The 19,056-nt window shown below is 56.7% G+C and overlaps 1 protein-coding gene across 1 annotated transcript; it reads left to right on the top strand.

The window, feature by feature from the left end:
• The first annotated feature begins 167 nt into the window (after positions 1-167).
• Positions 168-18,842, top strand: NGFR (nerve growth factor receptor). Its single transcript, XM_063112162.1, has 6 exons — positions 168-237; positions 6,470-6,611; positions 10,146-10,505; positions 14,194-14,446; positions 15,635-15,795; positions 16,416-18,842. Exons 1-6 carry the CDS (start codon positions 172-174, stop codon positions 16,715-16,717), a joined length of 1,284 nt encoding a protein of 427 aa, XP_062968232.1. The 5' UTR covers positions 168-171; the 3' UTR covers positions 16,718-18,842.
• The last annotated feature ends 214 nt before the right edge of the window (positions 18,843-19,056 follow it).

Genomic DNA, 19,056 nt, shown 5'->3' on the forward strand with positions numbered 1-19,056 from the left:
CGCACTGGCTTCACCAGCGCCTCCCGCCCGCAGCCAGAGCGAGCGGAGCCTCGGCCAGCTTCGGCGGGCGGGCGCAGGGGCGCAGGGGCGCAGGGGCGCAGCGCAGCCCTACCCCGTCCGTCCGCAGAGCGGACTCAGCTGGAAGCCGAGCGCTGCCGCGGGAGGCGGGCGATGGGGGCAGGTGCCGCGGGCCGCGCCATGGACGGGCCGCGCCTGCTGCTGCTGCTGCTCCTCGGGGTGAGTGCTAGCCGGAGGGGAGCCTGCTCCCTTTCCCGGGATCGGAACCCCGAGGGGAGCCGGGCGCCGCCACCCAAGGAACAGAACAGAGAGTTGGGGTGCCAGATGCTGGGGGTGGGTGGTGGGAGTGGAGCTCCGATGCCGGGATCCACGAAGGAACGTCTAGGGTTCTCGGAGCGCAGAGGCGACCCTGAGTCCCAAGGCAGAGATGCGGGCAAGACTGGCGCGCGGATGCTGGTCCTCGGGTACCGCGGGGGACAGTGTTGGGGAGCCGAGGGGTCTCTTAGGAGGAGGTCATGGGGCTCTTGGGTGCCGGGGTTCTTCGGAAGAGAGCACTTAAACGCCGGTCCCGAGGGGACTTTGCCCTTCAGCATCTTGGTCTCTGGCGAGTCGTGGGACGGAACCGAGGCAAGAGAAGGAGGACGGTGACTAGAGATGTGAGGGGTGAGCGGGGCTGGGGCGAGGAACCGGAGACTAGGGGATGGAACAATGCGCGAGGAGATCGGAGGGACCGGAGGCAGAGGGGACAGGGCCTGGACAATGGGACCGACCAGACAATGGTGGGGGAGGGGCGTCGGAGGGAGCGGTTTAGGGAGCTGCAGAGCGGGTGAGAGCGGAGTGGAAGTGGGTAGGGAGGGAGAAGGGGGAGGGAGGGCGGCGAGCGAGGTGGAGACGGAAGGACAGGTAACCGACGGAGAAGGGGGTGTGAACCCGAAAGCGGTCGGGGCCCCACCTGCCGACCGAGGGACAGTGGGCCAGAGCGTAGAGCCGAGGGACGGACGTTTCCGCGCCTGTTCCCGCGCTCTTTCTCCGCCCAGTCCGGGAACTGCGGCGGGGGACCCGGGGCTGGGAAGGGAGCGCCCACTTCGCCGGGGCGAGCCCACTGCCCGGGTTCCCCCACGGCCCGCAGGCTCCTCCGACGCGCGTGTTCTCACGGGTTGAAGCAGCTCAGCGGACCGGGAAGGATGGAGACGGCGTTCCCCGACCGCGCCTGGCTGCGGCCGCGGCTCCGGGTACAGAGCTCCGGGACGTACTAGGCGGGGACTGTCCCGGCAGCGCGCAGCTCCCGGCCGCGCAGGCGGGAGGCGGCCCGCAGGGGGCGCTGCGGCGCGAGGGATGTGCCAGCCGCAGCTGCGTGCGCGCCTGGACCGCGCGCGGCCCCCCATTAAGTTGCGCGACCTGAGCGCCGCTCCCACCGCGCTCCTTAGGCTCCAGCGCCTGGGAGGGTCGGGATCCCACCCGGCTTTGGGTGGAAGCCGCTGGACACCTAAGGAGACGGCGGCGCTCGGACGCCTCGGCAAAGCTCGGCGGGTCCTTCGGATGGTTCTGACAAGATTTTCAGGAGATGTGACCTGGTGTGTGGGCATGACTGAATGTCCTGGGAGGTTTGGCAATGAAGGAGGCGTCACTCTCCCTGCCATCTTCATCTTTGCATCTGAGAATTGTGCCCCCAAATCCCCGTTTTACAGATGAGAAGACTGAGGCTGTGAGAGTTTGAACAACTTGGCCAAGATCCCACGAGCAAGTTGGGCCAGAGTCATGGCTAGGCCCCCCCCCCCCCCCCCGATCCCCAGCTCGGCACTCCCCGCGCCTCTTGAGGGGGCAGCCGGGCGTCCCAGCTCGGGATAAGAGCTGCGTTCACGGCGGGGACAGGGTTGGCACCATCAGGGTCAGGCCGGCGGTGGAATATGGGGCTGGGGCGGGCAGAGAGCCTCTCCGGGTGCTGGCCGCATCCGCGAAGCTCAGCCCGGTTCCCCGGAGCTGTCAGTACCTGTGGCTGGGTCCGGGGACTTGGGAGTGACCGCGCGCACGTTTGCTGACTGACGCCGCTGGTTAGAGATGCTTCTCAGGCGGAGGGGGCGGGTGGGGGCGGGGCCGAGGAGGGCGGGGAGGGGAGGCCGGACGGCCGGTGGTCCGGATCCCGGAGGCGCGAGGGCGCGGGCTCGGGATCTGGGCAGGAGAGGGTGTCCCCGAGTAGAAAGAGTTGAGGAGCAAGGGGACCCGGGCGCGGAGGGCCTGGGGGCTGGGGAAGACGGGCCCCGCGCAGAATGTGCCGCCTGCAGCCCCTGCGGCGCTCGCCTCCGCCTCGACGCGGGCTGCTCGGGGTGCGCGGGCTCTGCGCCCCGACTTTCTTCCTGGGCCGCGGCGCGCGAGTGCTGAAACCAGAGCGCGTCCCGGCGGGTCGGCTGGCGGGCCGCGCCGGTAATGGAGGCACTTTGTCATTCAGACGTCTGTAACCGGAGCCGCCCGGCTGCCTAATGCGCCTAATACGGATGCAGCGAGGGCAGCAAATGGGCAGACGTGAGCGGCCGGGCTGGGGTGGGGGGTGGGGGCTGGGGAGGCGACTCGGGGAGAGAAGGGGCCCCCACCCCACTGTACCAGCCCAATTTGGCTCAAGCGCCTCGCTGCTTCTCTAGGGGACGGGGTGGCGAGGCGGGAATAATAAAATTTGATAAATGCACTCTATGTGCCTCGCACTGCCCTGGATACATCCTCTCCTGTTATTTAATCCGTAGAAAGTCCCAGCAAGGTAAATTTAGTTATTCCCATTTTACACTTGAGGAAGGAGAACCTCCTGACTTTCAGGCAGGAGACCAGGCTCCCCCACTTAGTAAGTGGGGCCCAGGATGCTCTTTCCCCTGTTTGCTGGGCTCCCTGTCTCCCTCGATCTTCTAGATCAAGGAAGGTGGCGTGGCCCTGAACTCCGGGTCCCTATGACCTATGCCTTTGTCACCACAAATTTAGAATTGAGCCCCTTTCCCCAGGGAGAGCCTCCACCCCCCTCTCAAGTCTCCATGCAACACCATCCTAGGTAATTAGCTCATGTCTCCTACCCCCAACTCAACTCCTTATCCAAAGCGGTGGGGCTGGGGGCACGTGCCAGTGCCTCCCATGGGTTTGCATGGACCTCAAAAGACCCTCCAGATATTTGAAAACCTCTCCAACCCCATGATGGTGACTAAGGCTCCATTGTCCTAAGGAACCTTTGCTGAAGCTGTTGTAAATGATCAGGACTCATCACACTGAAACATTCACACAGTTTCAAATACTTTCAACTATTTTGGTGTTTTCCATTTTGTCCAATTAAAAAAAATTAACATTCTTGAGGGTATTTCCACCTTAGCTCTTTGTAAGACTTGAAATGGCAAAAATAAAATATTGCAAACATTCTTGAGAATGGGATGAAATTATTCTATCACATTTGAAAGGGATAAGTATAATAAATACACATTTCAGGCAAATGTGTCTGTCATTTGGATAAGTTGATCACTTTGGAGCAATCAGCCTGAACTCTAGTCACCCTTCCTGCTTGGCTAAAACTCTCTCCTCCCACTACCTCCTGCCTGGTCTCAGCAGCTCATTCTCCCTAAGACAGGGTACTTATTTTGATAATTAACATTTATTGAACTCCTGCTATGAACCAGACACATTTGCATAAATTATTTCACTTAATCTTCACAGCAACCCTGTGCAGTAGATATTACTAACCTAATGTTTTAGGTGGGAAAACTGAGGTATAGAGAGATTAAGTAATTTTCCCAAAGTAACATACTATTAAGAAGCCGATCTAGGATTTTATGATGCAGGAGACATAAAACAAGTACAGGAAACACATGGTTACTAATTATTGGCCCTGCCTCCCAAAGCAAGTCTTGAGAGTAGAGAGAGAGAACAGAGGGCTGCAGCAGGGAGAGCAGCCTTCTTGGCAGAGAGGCTCACACAAAGCTGCCTACCACTCACAACTACCAAAGACAGACCCCTCCGCTATCTGGAGCTCAGGTCTCTACTGACCTCTACTAACTGGAACACAGCCAAGAGCCACAAAGGCAGCAAGAAAGACTTGGAGAAGAGAAAAGAGGGTTTCAAAGTGTATAAACACTTTACTCACTCATTTAATATTTACAGCAACCCTATGAGACAGGTATTGTCATGACTACCTGTGAGGAAAGTGAGGCACAGGGAAAATCAAAACCCATCCCAGGTCACTCAGCTGCTAAGTGATGAGCCCGGATTCGGAGCCTTGGAGGCCACTGAGGAGGGTGGCACTGTAGCTCACACATTTACTCAGAGAATTGCCCCTCCTTGTTCAGATCCTATTTACACACCAAGGCTTGTTACATAGTTGCTAAAGGTTCAATTAGACATAATGATTTAGAATGGTGAGGGAGGGGCTGCTTTATGTCACACTCTGGTAGCAGCAAGAAGTGACAACTGATACCTTGACAGGAAGGGAAGAGACAGAAAAACTATGAAAAAGCTGACAGAGAACTTAAAAAGACAATAAGTGGAGTAATTTGGGATCAAGAACACAAGCGCTTCACTGCATTGCAGCCCAGAATAAACACTGGTGTAAATACTGAGTCCCTGAGTCATGGGAGAACCGTGAAGCTATGTTCCAGGGTGCAGCCACAATGGGGAAATGAAAAACAGCAGGTGATTATAGCAGCAAATCCTTGACTCTTGGGAAACTCAGCTATCCCGAAGAGTCATTCTTCCAGACCAGAGTTCTAGTTAATGGAGGTCATGTGGTATTTTCATGTTCTTAAATTCCATAAGTATATATGTTGGGTCTCTATCATGTGCTGGTTACTGTGTCAGGCACTGGGGCAATCCAGCTCCCTCAGGAAGCTGACAGTCTAGTGGGGGAGTCTATAAAGTACCAGGCCAGAGGAGAACTGAAGAACAGGAGGCTGTGTAACAAGGCAGCTCCCCCTGACCTGGGAGGGGTGGGGGTAACAGGAATACTTCCTTAAGGAAGTGACATTTAAGCATGAGAAGAAATCAGAACAGATTCTTCTGGAATCTTACCTCCTGGGGGAAAGCCTGCATCTGGGACCCCAAGGCTCCTGGTCTGCAGATGTTCCCAGCACCACATGCTGCCACCACCTGGGAGGAGATGGTGGCAACACCCAAGGTCCCCTCTGCTACCAGCAACCTCCCTGCCAGTCTCCTGGGGACCGCAAGCTGCCTCCTAAGTTGATCCGAACTGTCCATTCCCCTGCCTCCTCTGTTTTCTTCCACACCAAACTCTGGTGAGACCACAGGATATTTTTAAAAGACTGGAGGGAAGGGAGCATATTTGCCATGATCTGGCCAATGTGGAAGCAGAGGAATGCCCAGCACAACCTTGTAAAGCTTTCCCTTCTGGCCCCACGACTCAAAAGCTCATACTTCTTCTCAGCATCAAATGGGAGCTACAGGGTCTGGAGCCAGCAAAGCAGGCTTTGGAGTTTTATTAGACATTAAGATTTTTTTTAAGGAACAGAAATATAAAGTGAGCCTCCAGCAGCCCCTCCCTCTAGGGAATCTGGTGCTAAATCGTTCCATCCATGAGCAAAGATGCTTCAGTGGCAGGAATCTGATTCTCCTTTCCTCTGGTTCTAGCGCTGTTCCCTGTGACTACATGGGGGAGGGAGGATGACTGGTGGCTGGAAATCAAAGCCTGGTGGGGCAGGGCTGCTGGGTGGTGAGGGCAGCCACTGTCTTATCATTGATAACAGGCGTCCCTTTCTCCCCGCCTTGGCACCAGACTCTTGCCAATCGGCTGGTCTTTTGCCCCAGCACCCAGCTGTCGCCATCTCTATCTGTGTGGAGATAAAGACTCAGAGAGAGAAGGTGGGGCAGGCCAGAACCCTCAGTGCAGAGTCAGGATTTGAACCCAAGACCCCAGCCCTTTCCCTTATGCTCTTGGGCACAGCTCCTTCCCATTTGATATTTAATATGTGTTATTACAGACCCAAAGTAGGGCTCTGCTAGCTTTTGTTAGAAGTCCCTTCCTCTGGGTAGATGCAGCCCTGCAGGTGTGAAGCTTAGTGAGTGGAATTTGGGCTAGATTTCAGCTCTAGTTGCCCCCTTGGCTGGGAGCCCTGTGCAAGCTACAACCTGTCCAACCATTCATGATGTCCCTGCCAGAAGGCCCTCTGCTGGGCCTCAGTCTGCCTTCTCCATGTGGTGTATCCTCAGGATTCCAGGAGGTGCTGTAACCCCAGGATGAACTTTGGAGAAGGTCGGCATCTGAGGCTCTGTCCTCACACCCCCAGCAGCCTGCAGAGCCATACTGTCCCCCACTGCCCCCCACCCCACCCCAGCTTTGATGTGCCTAATGCCTCTCTGGTGAGCTCATCCCAGCCCAGGTGGTTCCAATAGAAGGCATTAGGAAGGGGGCGTTTGATCCCTCAGAAGACACCCCTCTGTCTCTTGCCAGTCTGATCCTCTGATCTACCCCACACAGGTGTCCCTCGGAGGTACCAAGGAGGCATGCTCCACAGGCCTGTATACCCATAGTGGTGAGTGCTGCAAAGCCTGCAACCTGGGCGAGGGTGTAGCCCAGCCTTGTGGAGACAATCAGACCGTGTGTGAGCCCTGCCTGGACAGTGAGTATAGGGTGGCAGGCAGGGAGGGGGGAAAGAATGAGAGGGATGGGAGGGGAGGGAAGCTGGGGAGGAGCATGCCCAGTAGAGGCCACGTAAGTGCTCTGACTCCTGGCAGGGTCCGTGCCCACTGTTGTGTGGTCACCAGAAGTGGGTCTGACCCAGTATAGGAGGTAGAGAGGAGAAGCTGAGAATGGAGGAGGGAAGTATGCAGAGGGAGGAGAGGGACCTGATAGGGAATCCCTAGGGGGTGCCCCTTCCCAGCCCCCAAGCAGAGGAGGCCTGTTAGAAGAGTGTGGCCAGGCGAGGAGGAGTAGCTGATGCTATGACCAGCTAAAAATATCATCTGCACTGCAAATCAATGGCTGTCACTTTCCCTGGGTGTGCTTGGGGGGAGGAGGAGGAGGATCAAATCCTGGCTGCCCTGGAGACTGACCTTGGGGGATCCTGGGAGGGTGTGGCTACCCCTCCCCCCATGCCAACTGTTCTCCAGCTTTGACCAAGGAAGTAGAGCTTTCCTGAGACAGCAGGCATGGGGGATTGGAACACTGTAAGGACGTCCTGACTATAGGATGACCTGGATGGGGGAGGGGAGGAGCTGTGGCCATTCCAGCCTGAGATTTCCTTCAGGAAGGGAGAGGAACCTGTCTTTCAGGGCTGATGGATGAGGGAGGCAGAGGGATGGCCGGCCTGGGCCCCTTGGGCCCACTCTTGTCCAGAGTATGAATTCTGGGCACTTTTGAGTCAGGAGTCCTGGTCTCTGCTGGATACCCCCAGTCCTCAGTGACTGCCTTCAGGCTGTGGGCTCAGTGTCCTTGTCCTGCTACTGCCAGTCAGATCCTGCCTGTATCTGGCATTCAATGCCCACCTGCGGGGCTAGTGGGAACCACACTCAGATGATTCTTTGATCCCGCTGGAAACAAAGGTATAGGGCTGGGAACTTTGGACCCACCTGCTGGCCTAGTCTTACTTCTGGTACCCTCCTCCCCAACCAGTCTATCTATCCTTCAGGCAACCCCAACTCCTTGGTGTTCCCCAAACACACTTCTCTCCCATCTCTGTGCTTGTGGGTTCTGTAACCCCATTCCCCAGCACAGGAGTGCCTGGGCCTGGGTGGGAAGGCTGGACACCCTGCAATGCCTTTGCCATCTGGCCACCTGCCCTGGCCCTGGCCTGCAGGGTTTCCATCCCAGGGCAGGGCTGGTCCACCATTGGCTATCCTGGAACTTCCAATGTCTGCCTCTCTCATTTCCTAGCCTCCAGCCCAGGGCTCTCCTCCCAGGACCTAAATCTCCTAGGATGGGGCCCCTCTCCCTTCTGTCAAAGGATCTTCAGCAGGAGGTGGGGTGGAGTAGTGCAGGAGAAGGAAGTTTCAGAATCTCTGTGAAGGGAAGGGGAGGCAGGAGCAGAGGCGGGTTCCGAGGTGGCTGTGGGGAATCTTCCCTCCCACTTCCTCCCCTTCCATCCCTTCCCTCCTCCTCCTTCCCTCTCTCCCCCTCCCCTGCCTCCAGCTGTGTTAATAGGCTGCCTTTACAAGCCCACTTTACAGGATGGAGACCCCAGCGGACTTTCCCTGTATCCTCAAAATGTTTCCACAAGGAAACCTATTAAGCTCCTGCCTTCATTCTCTGCCAAAAAAGACCACATTTTTCACACCACCTAAAACCCTCTCCCAGGAGTTTTCTGCTAATTTTCTGTATTTTCCCATGAGTGGGGTGCTCCTCTTCCCCTCCAGTGTGACTAGACCCACCCCACTGCCACATGCCAGCCAGATAGGACCCTCTTGTTTGTATAGGTCACACATCCTGCCTCGCTGTTTATGTTTGGAAGTCCTTTCTGCTAGATTCTGACTATATATCCCTGCCTCCAAAGTTCACTGTACTTATCACTGCCTACCCCATAGGACCCGACATTTATAGGACCCCTGCTATGTGTCAAGTGCTTTACAGCTGAATTTCATTTATTCCTCACCATGACCCTGTGAGTGGAGATTATTCCCTATTTTACAGAGAAAGGAAAGAGCTCAGAGAGGTTAAGTAAAACACCCAGAGTCACACAGCTAATAAGTGATGTAAGCAGGTTTTGAATCCAGATCTGCCTGTTCCTTAGAAAGAGAAACACAGGTTTCCTTTGTTGGAACTGAATAGAAACCAAAGTCTTCTTGCAGCCCTTCTGCCATGGTCTTCTCTTCCCTGCCCCCCATTTCTGCCTGTTTCTTCTTCTTCTTCTTTTTTTTTTAAAGATGACCAGTAAGGGATCTTGACTTGGTGTTGTCTGCACCATGCTAACCCAGTGAGCTAACCGGCCATCCCTATATAGGGATCCGAACCCAGGGCCTTGGTGTTATCAGCACCACACTCTCCCAAGTGAGCCACGGTCCAGCCCTCTGCCTGTTTTATTTCTCTGTGGCTTTTCCTTCTTTGCCTCCCCACCCCCACCCCCACCCCCCGAGATAATGACCCTGTGCTCCATCTTGTCTCTTGATCCCTTAGAGGATGTTAGGAGAGGATGTTGAGACCAGACCCTACAGCAGGCCTCAGCTTCCTTTCTATGGCACTCTAGTCTTTCTGCTTCTGTTTCCACATTCTGAACAATCCCTCCTTCCCTGGTTCTCAGGTTCCTAAATCCATGCTTTTTCTGCCCTTGGAGCAAGGATAGGTCCTCCCGGATTCAGATTGGCACAGGGTTCTCCACCTCCCCCATTTCCCGCACAAGAAGGGGAGGATGCTGGCATCCCCCGGCCTCCCTCCCCTTATTCTGGAGCTCACGTCCATCAATTAAGAGAGGATGAGTCAAGAGTGAACAGTGCGCTTGGCAATCTCCCCTTTATGCCAGTTGAAAGGGCAGAGGACTATACATGCAAGTCCTTCTTGCTTTCTAGCTTCAATCCCTCCTGCTGTACTTGAACTCTCTTGCCTGGAGTCCTGTCCCCACCCTCAAGAGCCAAGCCCTTGCATAGCGTAGGGTAGCGCCATGGGTGGGAAACGCTGCTGTCTAACCCGAGTCTCTCCCATTCAGGCCACACCTGAGCCCCCACCAGTCCCGAGAAGAATGGAAGGAAGGGCAGCCGAGGCGCGAGGCTCCCCCGTGGAGGGCCGGCCGTGCTGGGCTGGGTTCACATCTCAGCCCTGTCTGGCGGGGAAGGCTGGGTGGGAACCACGCTCAGATTATACCTTAATCATGCTGGAACAAGGGCGCAGGGCTGGCAGCTCTCTAAGAGAATTTGCCAAGAAATTTACCGGCAACAGCTGGTAAGTCGTGAAGCCTCAGGGGCAGCGCTTCTGGGGCCTGGAGGATGGGGGCTCCTGGCCCCTTTCCCCCTTCCCAGTCGGCTACCACCAGTTTTCACAGGCTTGGGATCAGGGACCCTAGGAAGAAGGTGGGAGTCAAGAAGGGGGCAAGGCTGAACTAGGGGTCAGGACCATGGCGGTCCACGAGGGAGGAAGGACTCTAGCTAGCCCTTGCGTCCCAAGTGCCCAAAGCGCAAGCGACTAAATTCTGCGTCCGCTGCTTCCCGGCCCGTCCCTCTGCCCTCAGGCGTGACGTTCTCCGACGTGGTGAGCGCCACCGAGCCGTGCAAGCCGTGCACCGAGTGCGTGGGCCTGCAGAGCATGTCGGCGCCCTGCGTGGAGGCCGACGACGCCGTGTGCCGCTGCGCCTACGGCTACTACCAGGACGAGGACACCGGCCGCTGCGAGGCGTGCCGCGTGTGCGAGCCGGGCTCGGGCCTCGTGTTCTCGTGCCAGGACAAGCAGAACACCGTGTGCGAGGAGTGCCCCGACGGCACCTACTCCGACGAGGCCAACCACGTGGACCCCTGCCTGCCCTGCACCGTGTGCGAGGACACCGAGCGTCAGCTGCGCGAGTGCTCGCGCTGGGCCGACGCCGAGTGCGAGGGTGAGCGCGGCGCGGGGCTGGAGCCGGCAGGACGGGCGCCCTCTGGGGGTCGGGAGGGGCCCCGCCGGGACTGCCGGGCCTCCCTGTGACCTGGAGCCAGTTCTGGATAATCTGAGGGAGGAGGTGATTCCCGATCCTATCTCACCAACGGACGCCTTTCACTATTGCTTCTTTTGGGCTAAGTGGTTCGAAGCGGGCGTTATCATCGTCCCAGGGCACAGTTACGACGCTGGAACTCATTTTCTAGGACTTCATTCATCTGTGGCTGCCAGCTAGGATTGGATGGGCAGCAGATAAGCGGCCACCACCGCCAGAGCACAGAGCAGGACATGGTCGATCCTTGAGGCAGGCTTTCTGAACTGGAAAGGTGGCTTGAGGACCTTCAGGGGTTGGGACCCTTGGGCTCTGGGGCCTGGTCTAGGTCCACAGTGGTTTGCAGCTCTGGGACCAGGGATGGAATCTGGCCTGTCACTATCTGAGTGATGCTGGAGAGTTCTGTCTCTGGACCTCAGTGTCCTCACTGGTCATATGGTCAGCAGGGCTGCTGTGTGTTAGGCAAGGTGGCTGGCCCACTTCAAATTGTGGGATCTGGGGGAGGGGGCACTAGTCATTGTTACCATTTAGTGAAGAATGAGGTTGGACACAGGGAACACCAAGTGGGTCGTGGGAGTAGGGATTCTGTGGCAGAGGAAGAAGGGGAGGGCCAGGCCTGGAGCTTGGAAGACTGAGGGTACGCACAGAGGGCTGTCAGCTCTCAGGCTGAAGGGAGCTGGGTGTACCCACCTTAGCCAGTCATGGGGCTCCAAGGAGAAGGGGCATTTCCCAGGAAGGGAGAGGGAAACTCCATGGGAGCCAGGGCAGAATTGTTTTGTCTCCAGTTGGTGACGTCCATCTCAGGGATGCAGATGGGCTTTTCCACTGCAGGGACAGGTTGGCAATGCCTTAACTTTCTATCACCCTGTGGCTGTGCCCCCACTGAGCTATTCCCCTCTGAGGCCTAACCCTCAGGTTGCCCTCAATCTGAGCAGGCAGCACAGGCCTCAGGGGGCAGCACTTTGATGGGACAGAGATGACCTTCTCCTAGTCTGACGAGGGAGATACAGTCCCAGCACCTAGTTCCCGGCTGAGGGAGAAGACAGCCCCAGCTTTGGAGGTCTCCCAATTTGGTAGAGGCAGCACAGCCCCTGCCTTCAGTCAGCCCTGAGTTGGATGGGAGAGATAAATCCCCTGCTCTTGGGGAGCCTCCATGCCTGCCTTCCAAGTCTCTTGATCTCTGGCTCAGGGAGATCAGGGTGGAGAGGGCTGTGCAGCTGGGCTGAAGCCAGACATGTGTTGGAAGCTTCCTGCACTGGAGAGGAGGGTGGAGGAGGATTGGGGCGCTGAATGTGGTGGTTCCGGTGGCGATTGCCCTGAGCCAGGAGACAGGCAAGTGGCATGAAGCGCCAGGCAGCGCAGTTCCGTGGGCAAGTCCAGGCCAGTGGGGTGGGGGGGGGGGAACTTAGGGGCGTGGTTAGAGTAAGACAAGTGGTGGCAGGGGGAAGGGTGGGCTCTGCCTTTTGGGGTGTTCACAGATTCCTCCCAGATACCACCCCACTTTCCCAGCCACCCTGAAGGGGGAGGATGCCCCCAAGGGGTGTGTTGATCCCTGCCCCTGTTCCCCTTTCAGTTCTAGCCTCTGAAGGGTTAAATGTCAGCTCCGGGGCAGAGGGACCATTTCAGGAAATGGAATTTGATTCTGGTTTGGTGGCCTCCCTCCCCTCCAGTGTACTATATTTTCCTGCAGATACATTTCAGGTGTCAACATGGTGACTCACCCACCCTCAGGGCAGAAGGCTCTCCCCCCCTTGCCCCAGTGAAATTCAGGTTTAGGAGGGGTAGCCTGGTCCCTCCTTCCACCCCCAAGTCTGACAGCTCCCATTCCGGAAATGGCTGTCAGGACCTGCCAAGGGCTTAGCAGGTTGGAACGCTAGTGGACATGGCCACATCTGGATCTCATCCCCCTGCCTCCATCAGAGGGGATTGGAGAGATGCGGGAAGGAGCCCTGGACAGTCAGCGCCGCCATCTTCAGTCGGGCCTGTCCCTTACCACCCTCTCAGCCTGTCCCCACTGCTCTCTAACCTCTGTAAAGGCCTGATTCACCAGCATCCCTACCACACACACACCTTCAGCCCCTGGGTCGGGGTGGGTCTGAGCTGAGCTGTGTCTTCAGCCTCTGAGCTCAGGCTGTCCCCCAACTTGTCCAGTCCCCTGGCAGTGCAAGAGAAGACCCTCCCCAGTCCAATGCCCTGTGTGGGGCTGCCAGAAGACAGGGCTCTGTCTTCTCCCCTTCCCACCCCACTCCCTCCACCCCCTCCCAGAACCGAGATGGGGGGTGATGAGTGGGCAGATGGCAGCCCCACCCACACTGCCAGCCAGATTATTTCCAGATTCACATTTGGGGGCCTTACCCCTCAGAAGGTGTTGAAAATGGGGGCTTTTGAAGCATTTGCATTTTGAGCCAAGGAGGCCCAGAAGACCGATGGGCAGCTTCAACTCTAACTTGGGTGGGCAAACTGGGGGCTGAGTGTGGCAGAGCTGGGGAGCAAGGTGCCCTCCCCTTTACTCCATTGGCATGTCCTCTCCGCTTTCCCTCCCTGCCCCGGGCGTGGGAAGTGAGGATGGATGGAGCAAGGCAACTTTGCCCAGACAAGTACCCCCGGCTGTCCAGAGCCCACAGCCCCAGCCCTGCCCCCGGCTGGGTGCAGAACGGAAAATCCCACCCACTGGTGCCAGGAGGTGCGGGGTCACTTTCCAGGGAGGCTGGCAATGCCCAGCTGGCATGAGAGGGCCTCGGTGGGTGGCAAGGCACAGTCTCCTCCCCCCCGAGGCAGTGGGCAGCACCTGCCTTGTGGGCCCTCTCTCCACCAGCAGTCTACTTCCGGCTCAAAGAGTGTTCAGGCTACCTGACATGTCTTCTCTGGGTGGCAGGATGAGGCTGTGTGGGGGCCAGGCAGGGCAGGAAACAGAGGCTGGCCACTGTTTAAGGACTGGCTGGAGGGAAGCAAGCCAGCTGCCCACACCCCCATTTGGCCCAAGCCTAAAGCCTAGGACATCAGAGACAGGAAGTGGGGGCTAGAGGTCAGCTCTTGGGAGAGCGGTGTGGGGGAAGCTCCTCTGGCCAGACCTGAGTGCCCTCATCCTTTCTTAGGACAGGGGTGACTGCAGTCATCTGGGACGGCCTGGGGCCAAAGAGGCATTTCCCACAGTGATTCCAGCTTGAGGCTGCCCTGAGACTCAGTCTTCTTTGTGTGTTTGCCCCCAAACCGGACTTTTGGGTACCCAGGGGAGGCAGAATGGAATTCTAGACCACAGCCCAAGATGGAAGGGAGATTAGAGACCATCTCTCTTAATATGCTCATTCTACAGAAGGGAAAATTGAGGTCCTGAGAGAAGAAGGGACTATTCCAGAGTCACACAGCAAGTCAGCCACAGACTGAAGCAGGTCCAGGTGTCCTGACTACCAGCCCTAGCCCTTCACTGTCATGACATCATGCACACAATCCCAGCCCCCACCCTGTGCCTAACAGCTGGAAGCATGAGCACCAGAGCCAGGGGAGGGGGCTCAGAAGAAGCACGGGAGTGGGTCAGAACATAAGGAGAGTGGCCTGGGGGGGACTGGGTCCTCACTCCTGTGGTCCTTTCTCCCAGAGATCCCTGGCCGCTGGATTACACGGTCAACACCCCCGGAGGGCTCAGACAGCACAGCCCCCAGCACCCAGGAGCCCGAGGTGCCTCCAGAACAAGACTTTGTATACAGCACGGTGGCAGATGTGGTGACTACAGTGATGGGCAGCTCCCAGCCTGTGGTGACCCGAGGCACCACCGACAACCTCATCCCCGTCTACTGCTCCATCCTGGCCGCTGTTGTTGTGGGCCTCGTGGCCTACATCGCCTTCAAGAGGTGAGAGGGGGCTCGGTGGGGACAGAGAGTGAGACATTGCCCTCCAGGAGGGCTTTGCTCTGACCTTGACATGAAGACGCACACACCCTTTAAACTCAACCCCAAAACAAGTCAACCTCGCTCAACGTTAGCTGCCCCACTCCAGGGCATGGTGGGTTTGCAGGAGGTGAGGGAAGAGGATCGTCCCTGTCCTGGCCTGGCTCCAGCCCCTCCCACTCCCATGCTGCTCCCCTCCCTGACTCCCCCTACCCCCAATTGCTGTGTCCTCAGCCCCCAGACCCCATTCTCCCCCACAGTTACCTGTGTGTGCATGCGTCCCTTCCCCTTCCCATGTCACACTTGGCATCCTGTGGCACCCACACCAAGAATCCAGGATGTGCCAGAACTCCCAAAAAGCATTTAAAAGTTTTAAATGCATTCTTCATTCTTTTTTAAAAATATCATCAAAGTAACACATTCTTCTTTAGGAAAATGCAAACAAGACCGATATCTTTTAAGGCACAAAGTAAAAATCCCCTTTTATCTCCTCAAATCCTACTCCTCTCTTTATTGGAATCTGTTTGGAATAGATCCTTCCCAACTATTTTCTGTGCATTTTTTATAAACATATGTATGTAAAACTTATTATAACTATATGTAAACATGCAGGTTTTTTTTTAAAGCATCAATGGGATCACATTACACATATTCTACAACCGTTTTTCACTTGCTCTCCCCCAGGAGAGCTTTCTTCAGGACATACAGACTATCGAATCATTTGTAACCACTCATTCAATAATATGGATGGATCATAATTTATTTAGCCTGTCTCTACTGATGGACATTTTGTTTGTTTTCACTTTTTTGTTATTGCTTATAATTGCAGAGGAAATCGTTGTATATATTGTTGCCCACATGTGGGAGTACTTTAGAAGGGTAGATTGGAAAACTGGAATTCCTGGGAAGTCATTTATTTATGCACATTCATTCCAGTAACATTTATTGAGCACATGCGGGATGTTGCTCTCTGCTCACCGGGCTTTCAGTGTAGGACGGGGCAGATATGTAAAGAAATAAGAACCTTAGGTACTGTGGCAGGGTTGTAGGTGAGCACCTCCCATGCTCTGGCCCCCACACTGACGCCTCAGCTGCATCGGCCGGAATGGAACGGCCCCTCATCCCGGGACCCGGCCTGTCCTCTGACTCCAGGTGGAACAGCTGCAAGCAGAACAAGCAAGGAGCCAACAGCCGGCCGGTGAACCAGACGCCCCCACCCGAGGGAGAAAAACTGCACAGCGACAGCGGCATCTCTGTGGACAGCCAGAGCCTGCATGACCAGCAGCCCCACACACAGACGGCCTCAGGCCAGGGTGAGCAGCAGGGCAGGCAGGGAGAACAGCAGTGATTAAGGTTAGACTGTAGGAAGGACTGTCACAGAGGTTCACCTCTGTTGAAGGAGGGGAGAGGTTGGGTACGGGGAATGAGGAGGGAAGGTCTTTTCCAGTGGAATGACTTGGGAAAGTTGGAGCCTCCAGACTCATCAAGCTAATTGTCCCCCCTGGGGGCTAATTACTGCCCAGAGTAGCTGCAATTAGCCTCCTGCCCTGGACTTCTGGGGAACAAGAAGTTAAGTGTGTACCCTGATTAGTGGCCCCTAGCTCGGCTGCAGGACACTTGCAGCTGTCTGGATCCGGGAAGTCCTGTCTCCTCCTCTGCCTTGGTTACTGGCTGGGGGGCAGCAGGAGGGGTTAGGTGGTGAGGGTAGTGCTGGAGCTGTGAGTGAGGACGGGACCATGAGTCAGCATCCCCCAGGCCCCTCCACATCCATGTGCCCCATCCAGGACCTCATCTTGGTCACCCCTCTGCCTCTAGGCCCCAGGCGGGGAGGAGAAATGCCTTGGCCCTTTTGAGTCTTACCCCAGGCCCCACGCACACTGAGGGGAAAAAGGTCCAGAGGGTGGGACCTGACTCCCTTCTGGGTCCTCGGCAGCCCTCAAGGGTGACGGAGGCCTCTACAGCAGCCTGCCCCCAGCCAAGCGGGAGGAGGTGGAGAAGCTGCTCAATGGCTCTGCGGGGGACACCTGGCGGAACCTGGCGGGTGAGCTGGGCTACCAGCCCGAGCACATAGACTCCTTCACCCATGAGGCCTGCCCCGTCCGTGCCCTGCTTGCCAACTGGGCTGCCCAGGACAGCGCAACGCTCGATGCCCTCCTGGCTGCCCTGTGCCGCATCCAACGAGCTGACATTGTTGAGAGCCTGTGCAGCGAGTCCACGGCCACGTCCCCGGTGTGAGCCAACCTGGGGAGCCCCTGCCCTACCCCCACATTCCGATGACTGATGCTCCAGCCAACCCCCATGGGGCCTGTCCCTCCCCTTGGCATGGGCCAGCCTGTCACAGCTGAGCTCCTCTGGGTAGGGCCTCAGAGTCCAGGCCCCCAAACCACAGCCCTGTCACTGCACCTCGTGTGGCCCCTTTGCTTCTGATCATACTCCCTCTCCTTCGAGAGAAGTGTCCTCCCTGCCTCCACACCCTGCCCCTGCCCCGTCATTATCTCAGGCCTCTGCTCCCTTCTCCCACACTGCTGGTGGGTCAGCCCCTCCCACCTTAGCAGGTGTCATATCTGGGGGGCTGACACCAGGGATGGTATTGGGGCCAGTGACGAGGCCCCAGGGACTCAGAGGGAGGTACTGAGGAACCAGAGCCATGGACTCTACACTGTGAACTTGGGGGACAAGGGAGCATCATAGTGGCCTAAAACCTCCCTCAGTACCCCTCGCCCCTTCCCTCTGGCCTAAGAAGGAAAGGATCAGAGGCCTGTCAGAGCCAGAAGGAGGTTTTGGAACCCAGTCCACCCCCCACTTTAGGTACAGAACAGTGAGGCTCAGAGAGAGGCCGTGATTTGCCCAAAGCCACCCTGCTATGGAGAGGCCTAATGGAGGCTGGCATCTCTCTAAATGAGGGGTCTCAGGTTTGCTTGAGGGCTGGGGAGGGAGACCAGGTGACCTCCTGGGAAATGTCTTGAGGCCAAGTCCACTGCATCCCCCACCATCTCCAGCCCCTGTCCAACCCCTGTGGAGATGGGAGACGTGTCCAAGTCCTGGTCCATTGATCCACCATGAAGTCAGGTTCGGGTTTTGTGGAAAAGGGTGCTGCTCCCCTCTGCCTGTCTCCCTCAGGCATGTCCGTGTGGCATCTGTCGCATGGCCCTGGACTGTTGGTGCCTCCGCCCCAGCACAGACCTGAAGCTAACACTAGCCCCTAGAATCAGCCCTAGGGGTCAGGGCCTAAGGACCCCCCACCCTGCAACACACACACACAGGCATGCACACACACACACGCACATACACCCATGCACGCACACGCACACACACAGGATGAGATATCTTGCTTTTTTTCACGAGTTCCTTCTCTTGGACTGAGACTGGATCCTGCCCGGGGCAGCTGCCAGAGAAGCATCGGAGGGAAATGAGCTCTGCTGGGGCTGTCTTCCCTCGCCCCCGGGTTTGGCCAGCCAAGGACCGCTGAGGCTTGAGCTGGCGTCTGTCTTCCAAGGGCTTGCACGTGGAGGAATGCTCCTGCCATCCTCCCCTCCCTGCAAGCACTGGTTTGGCTGGGCCCAGAAGGTTCCAATGAAGAAAAGTGGGCCAGTGTGGGAATACAGCAAGAAGGAACTGAGTTAGACTGTGGCCTGAAGGAGGTGTCTCCCAAGTTTAGAGGCCCCTGCGATAAACTTTTTTCCTTAGCTTGTCCAGAAAGGGGCCATGAAGTCTCAGTGGCGTTTCCACCCTCTCCCTGGCCTTTTTGTTTTGCTTGATGTTGGAATGAGTGTGGCGCCCCGGGGCTATTTAGCATGAATGAGCCCCAGGCAGGGAGTGTGCTGACAGCCACCCCTCCCCACCCAGGGTTCTCCCAACCCTGTATAAGGGACTAGGAGCATTGTATGTAGATGACATTTCTCTGACCTCAATCTGTGATGAGAGGAGGAAACTCACCTGCTGGCCCCTCACCTGTGGCACCTAGGGAGTGGGACAGAGTCAAGTGTATTTATTTTCCTCCCCAGCAGGTGGGGAGGGGGTTGGGGTGTTGCAAGTATGTTTCAGCATGTGTTTGGTTCTGGGGCCCTTCCGCCTCCCTTTGGGCTGAGATGGAACCCTTTTGGCCCCCCAGCTGGGGGCTGCGAGCTCCAGACCCCCATAACCCTGTCACCCCCACTCCTTGCATCCTGTGTAATCATTTCTTGGGCCTCCTGAAACCTACACATAAAACATAAGTGATGAACATTAAACAGCAAAGAAAGAAAAATAGTGCACAGAGATTTTCTGGAAATACACGTGGTTTGAGTTGGTTGGGATCATGTATGCAGCAGGGACCCAGGTATAATTTCCAACTCAGTGAGTTCTTATCCTATTTCCCCACCACCACCAAATGGGGAATTTTTAAAGAAATCTAGAAAGTTCACATGTGTAACCATGGAGTTAATTTAAGTGGAGTGGGGAAGGAGTGGGAGCCTTTTGCCCCAGATCTTAGAGAGGGAAAGTGAAAATGGCCATGCAGGAAGCTGGCCAGCTGTGAACTTGACCAGATGTCAAGAATGAAACTGACCACAGGGGAGCCAGAGGCTTGCTAGGAG

The sequence above is a fragment of the Cynocephalus volans genome, chromosome 10, assembly GCF_027409185.1.
Source record: "Cynocephalus volans isolate mCynVol1 chromosome 10, mCynVol1.pri, whole genome shotgun sequence".
Classification (NCBI taxonomy): Eukaryota; Metazoa; Chordata; class Mammalia; order Dermoptera; family Cynocephalidae; genus Cynocephalus; species Cynocephalus volans.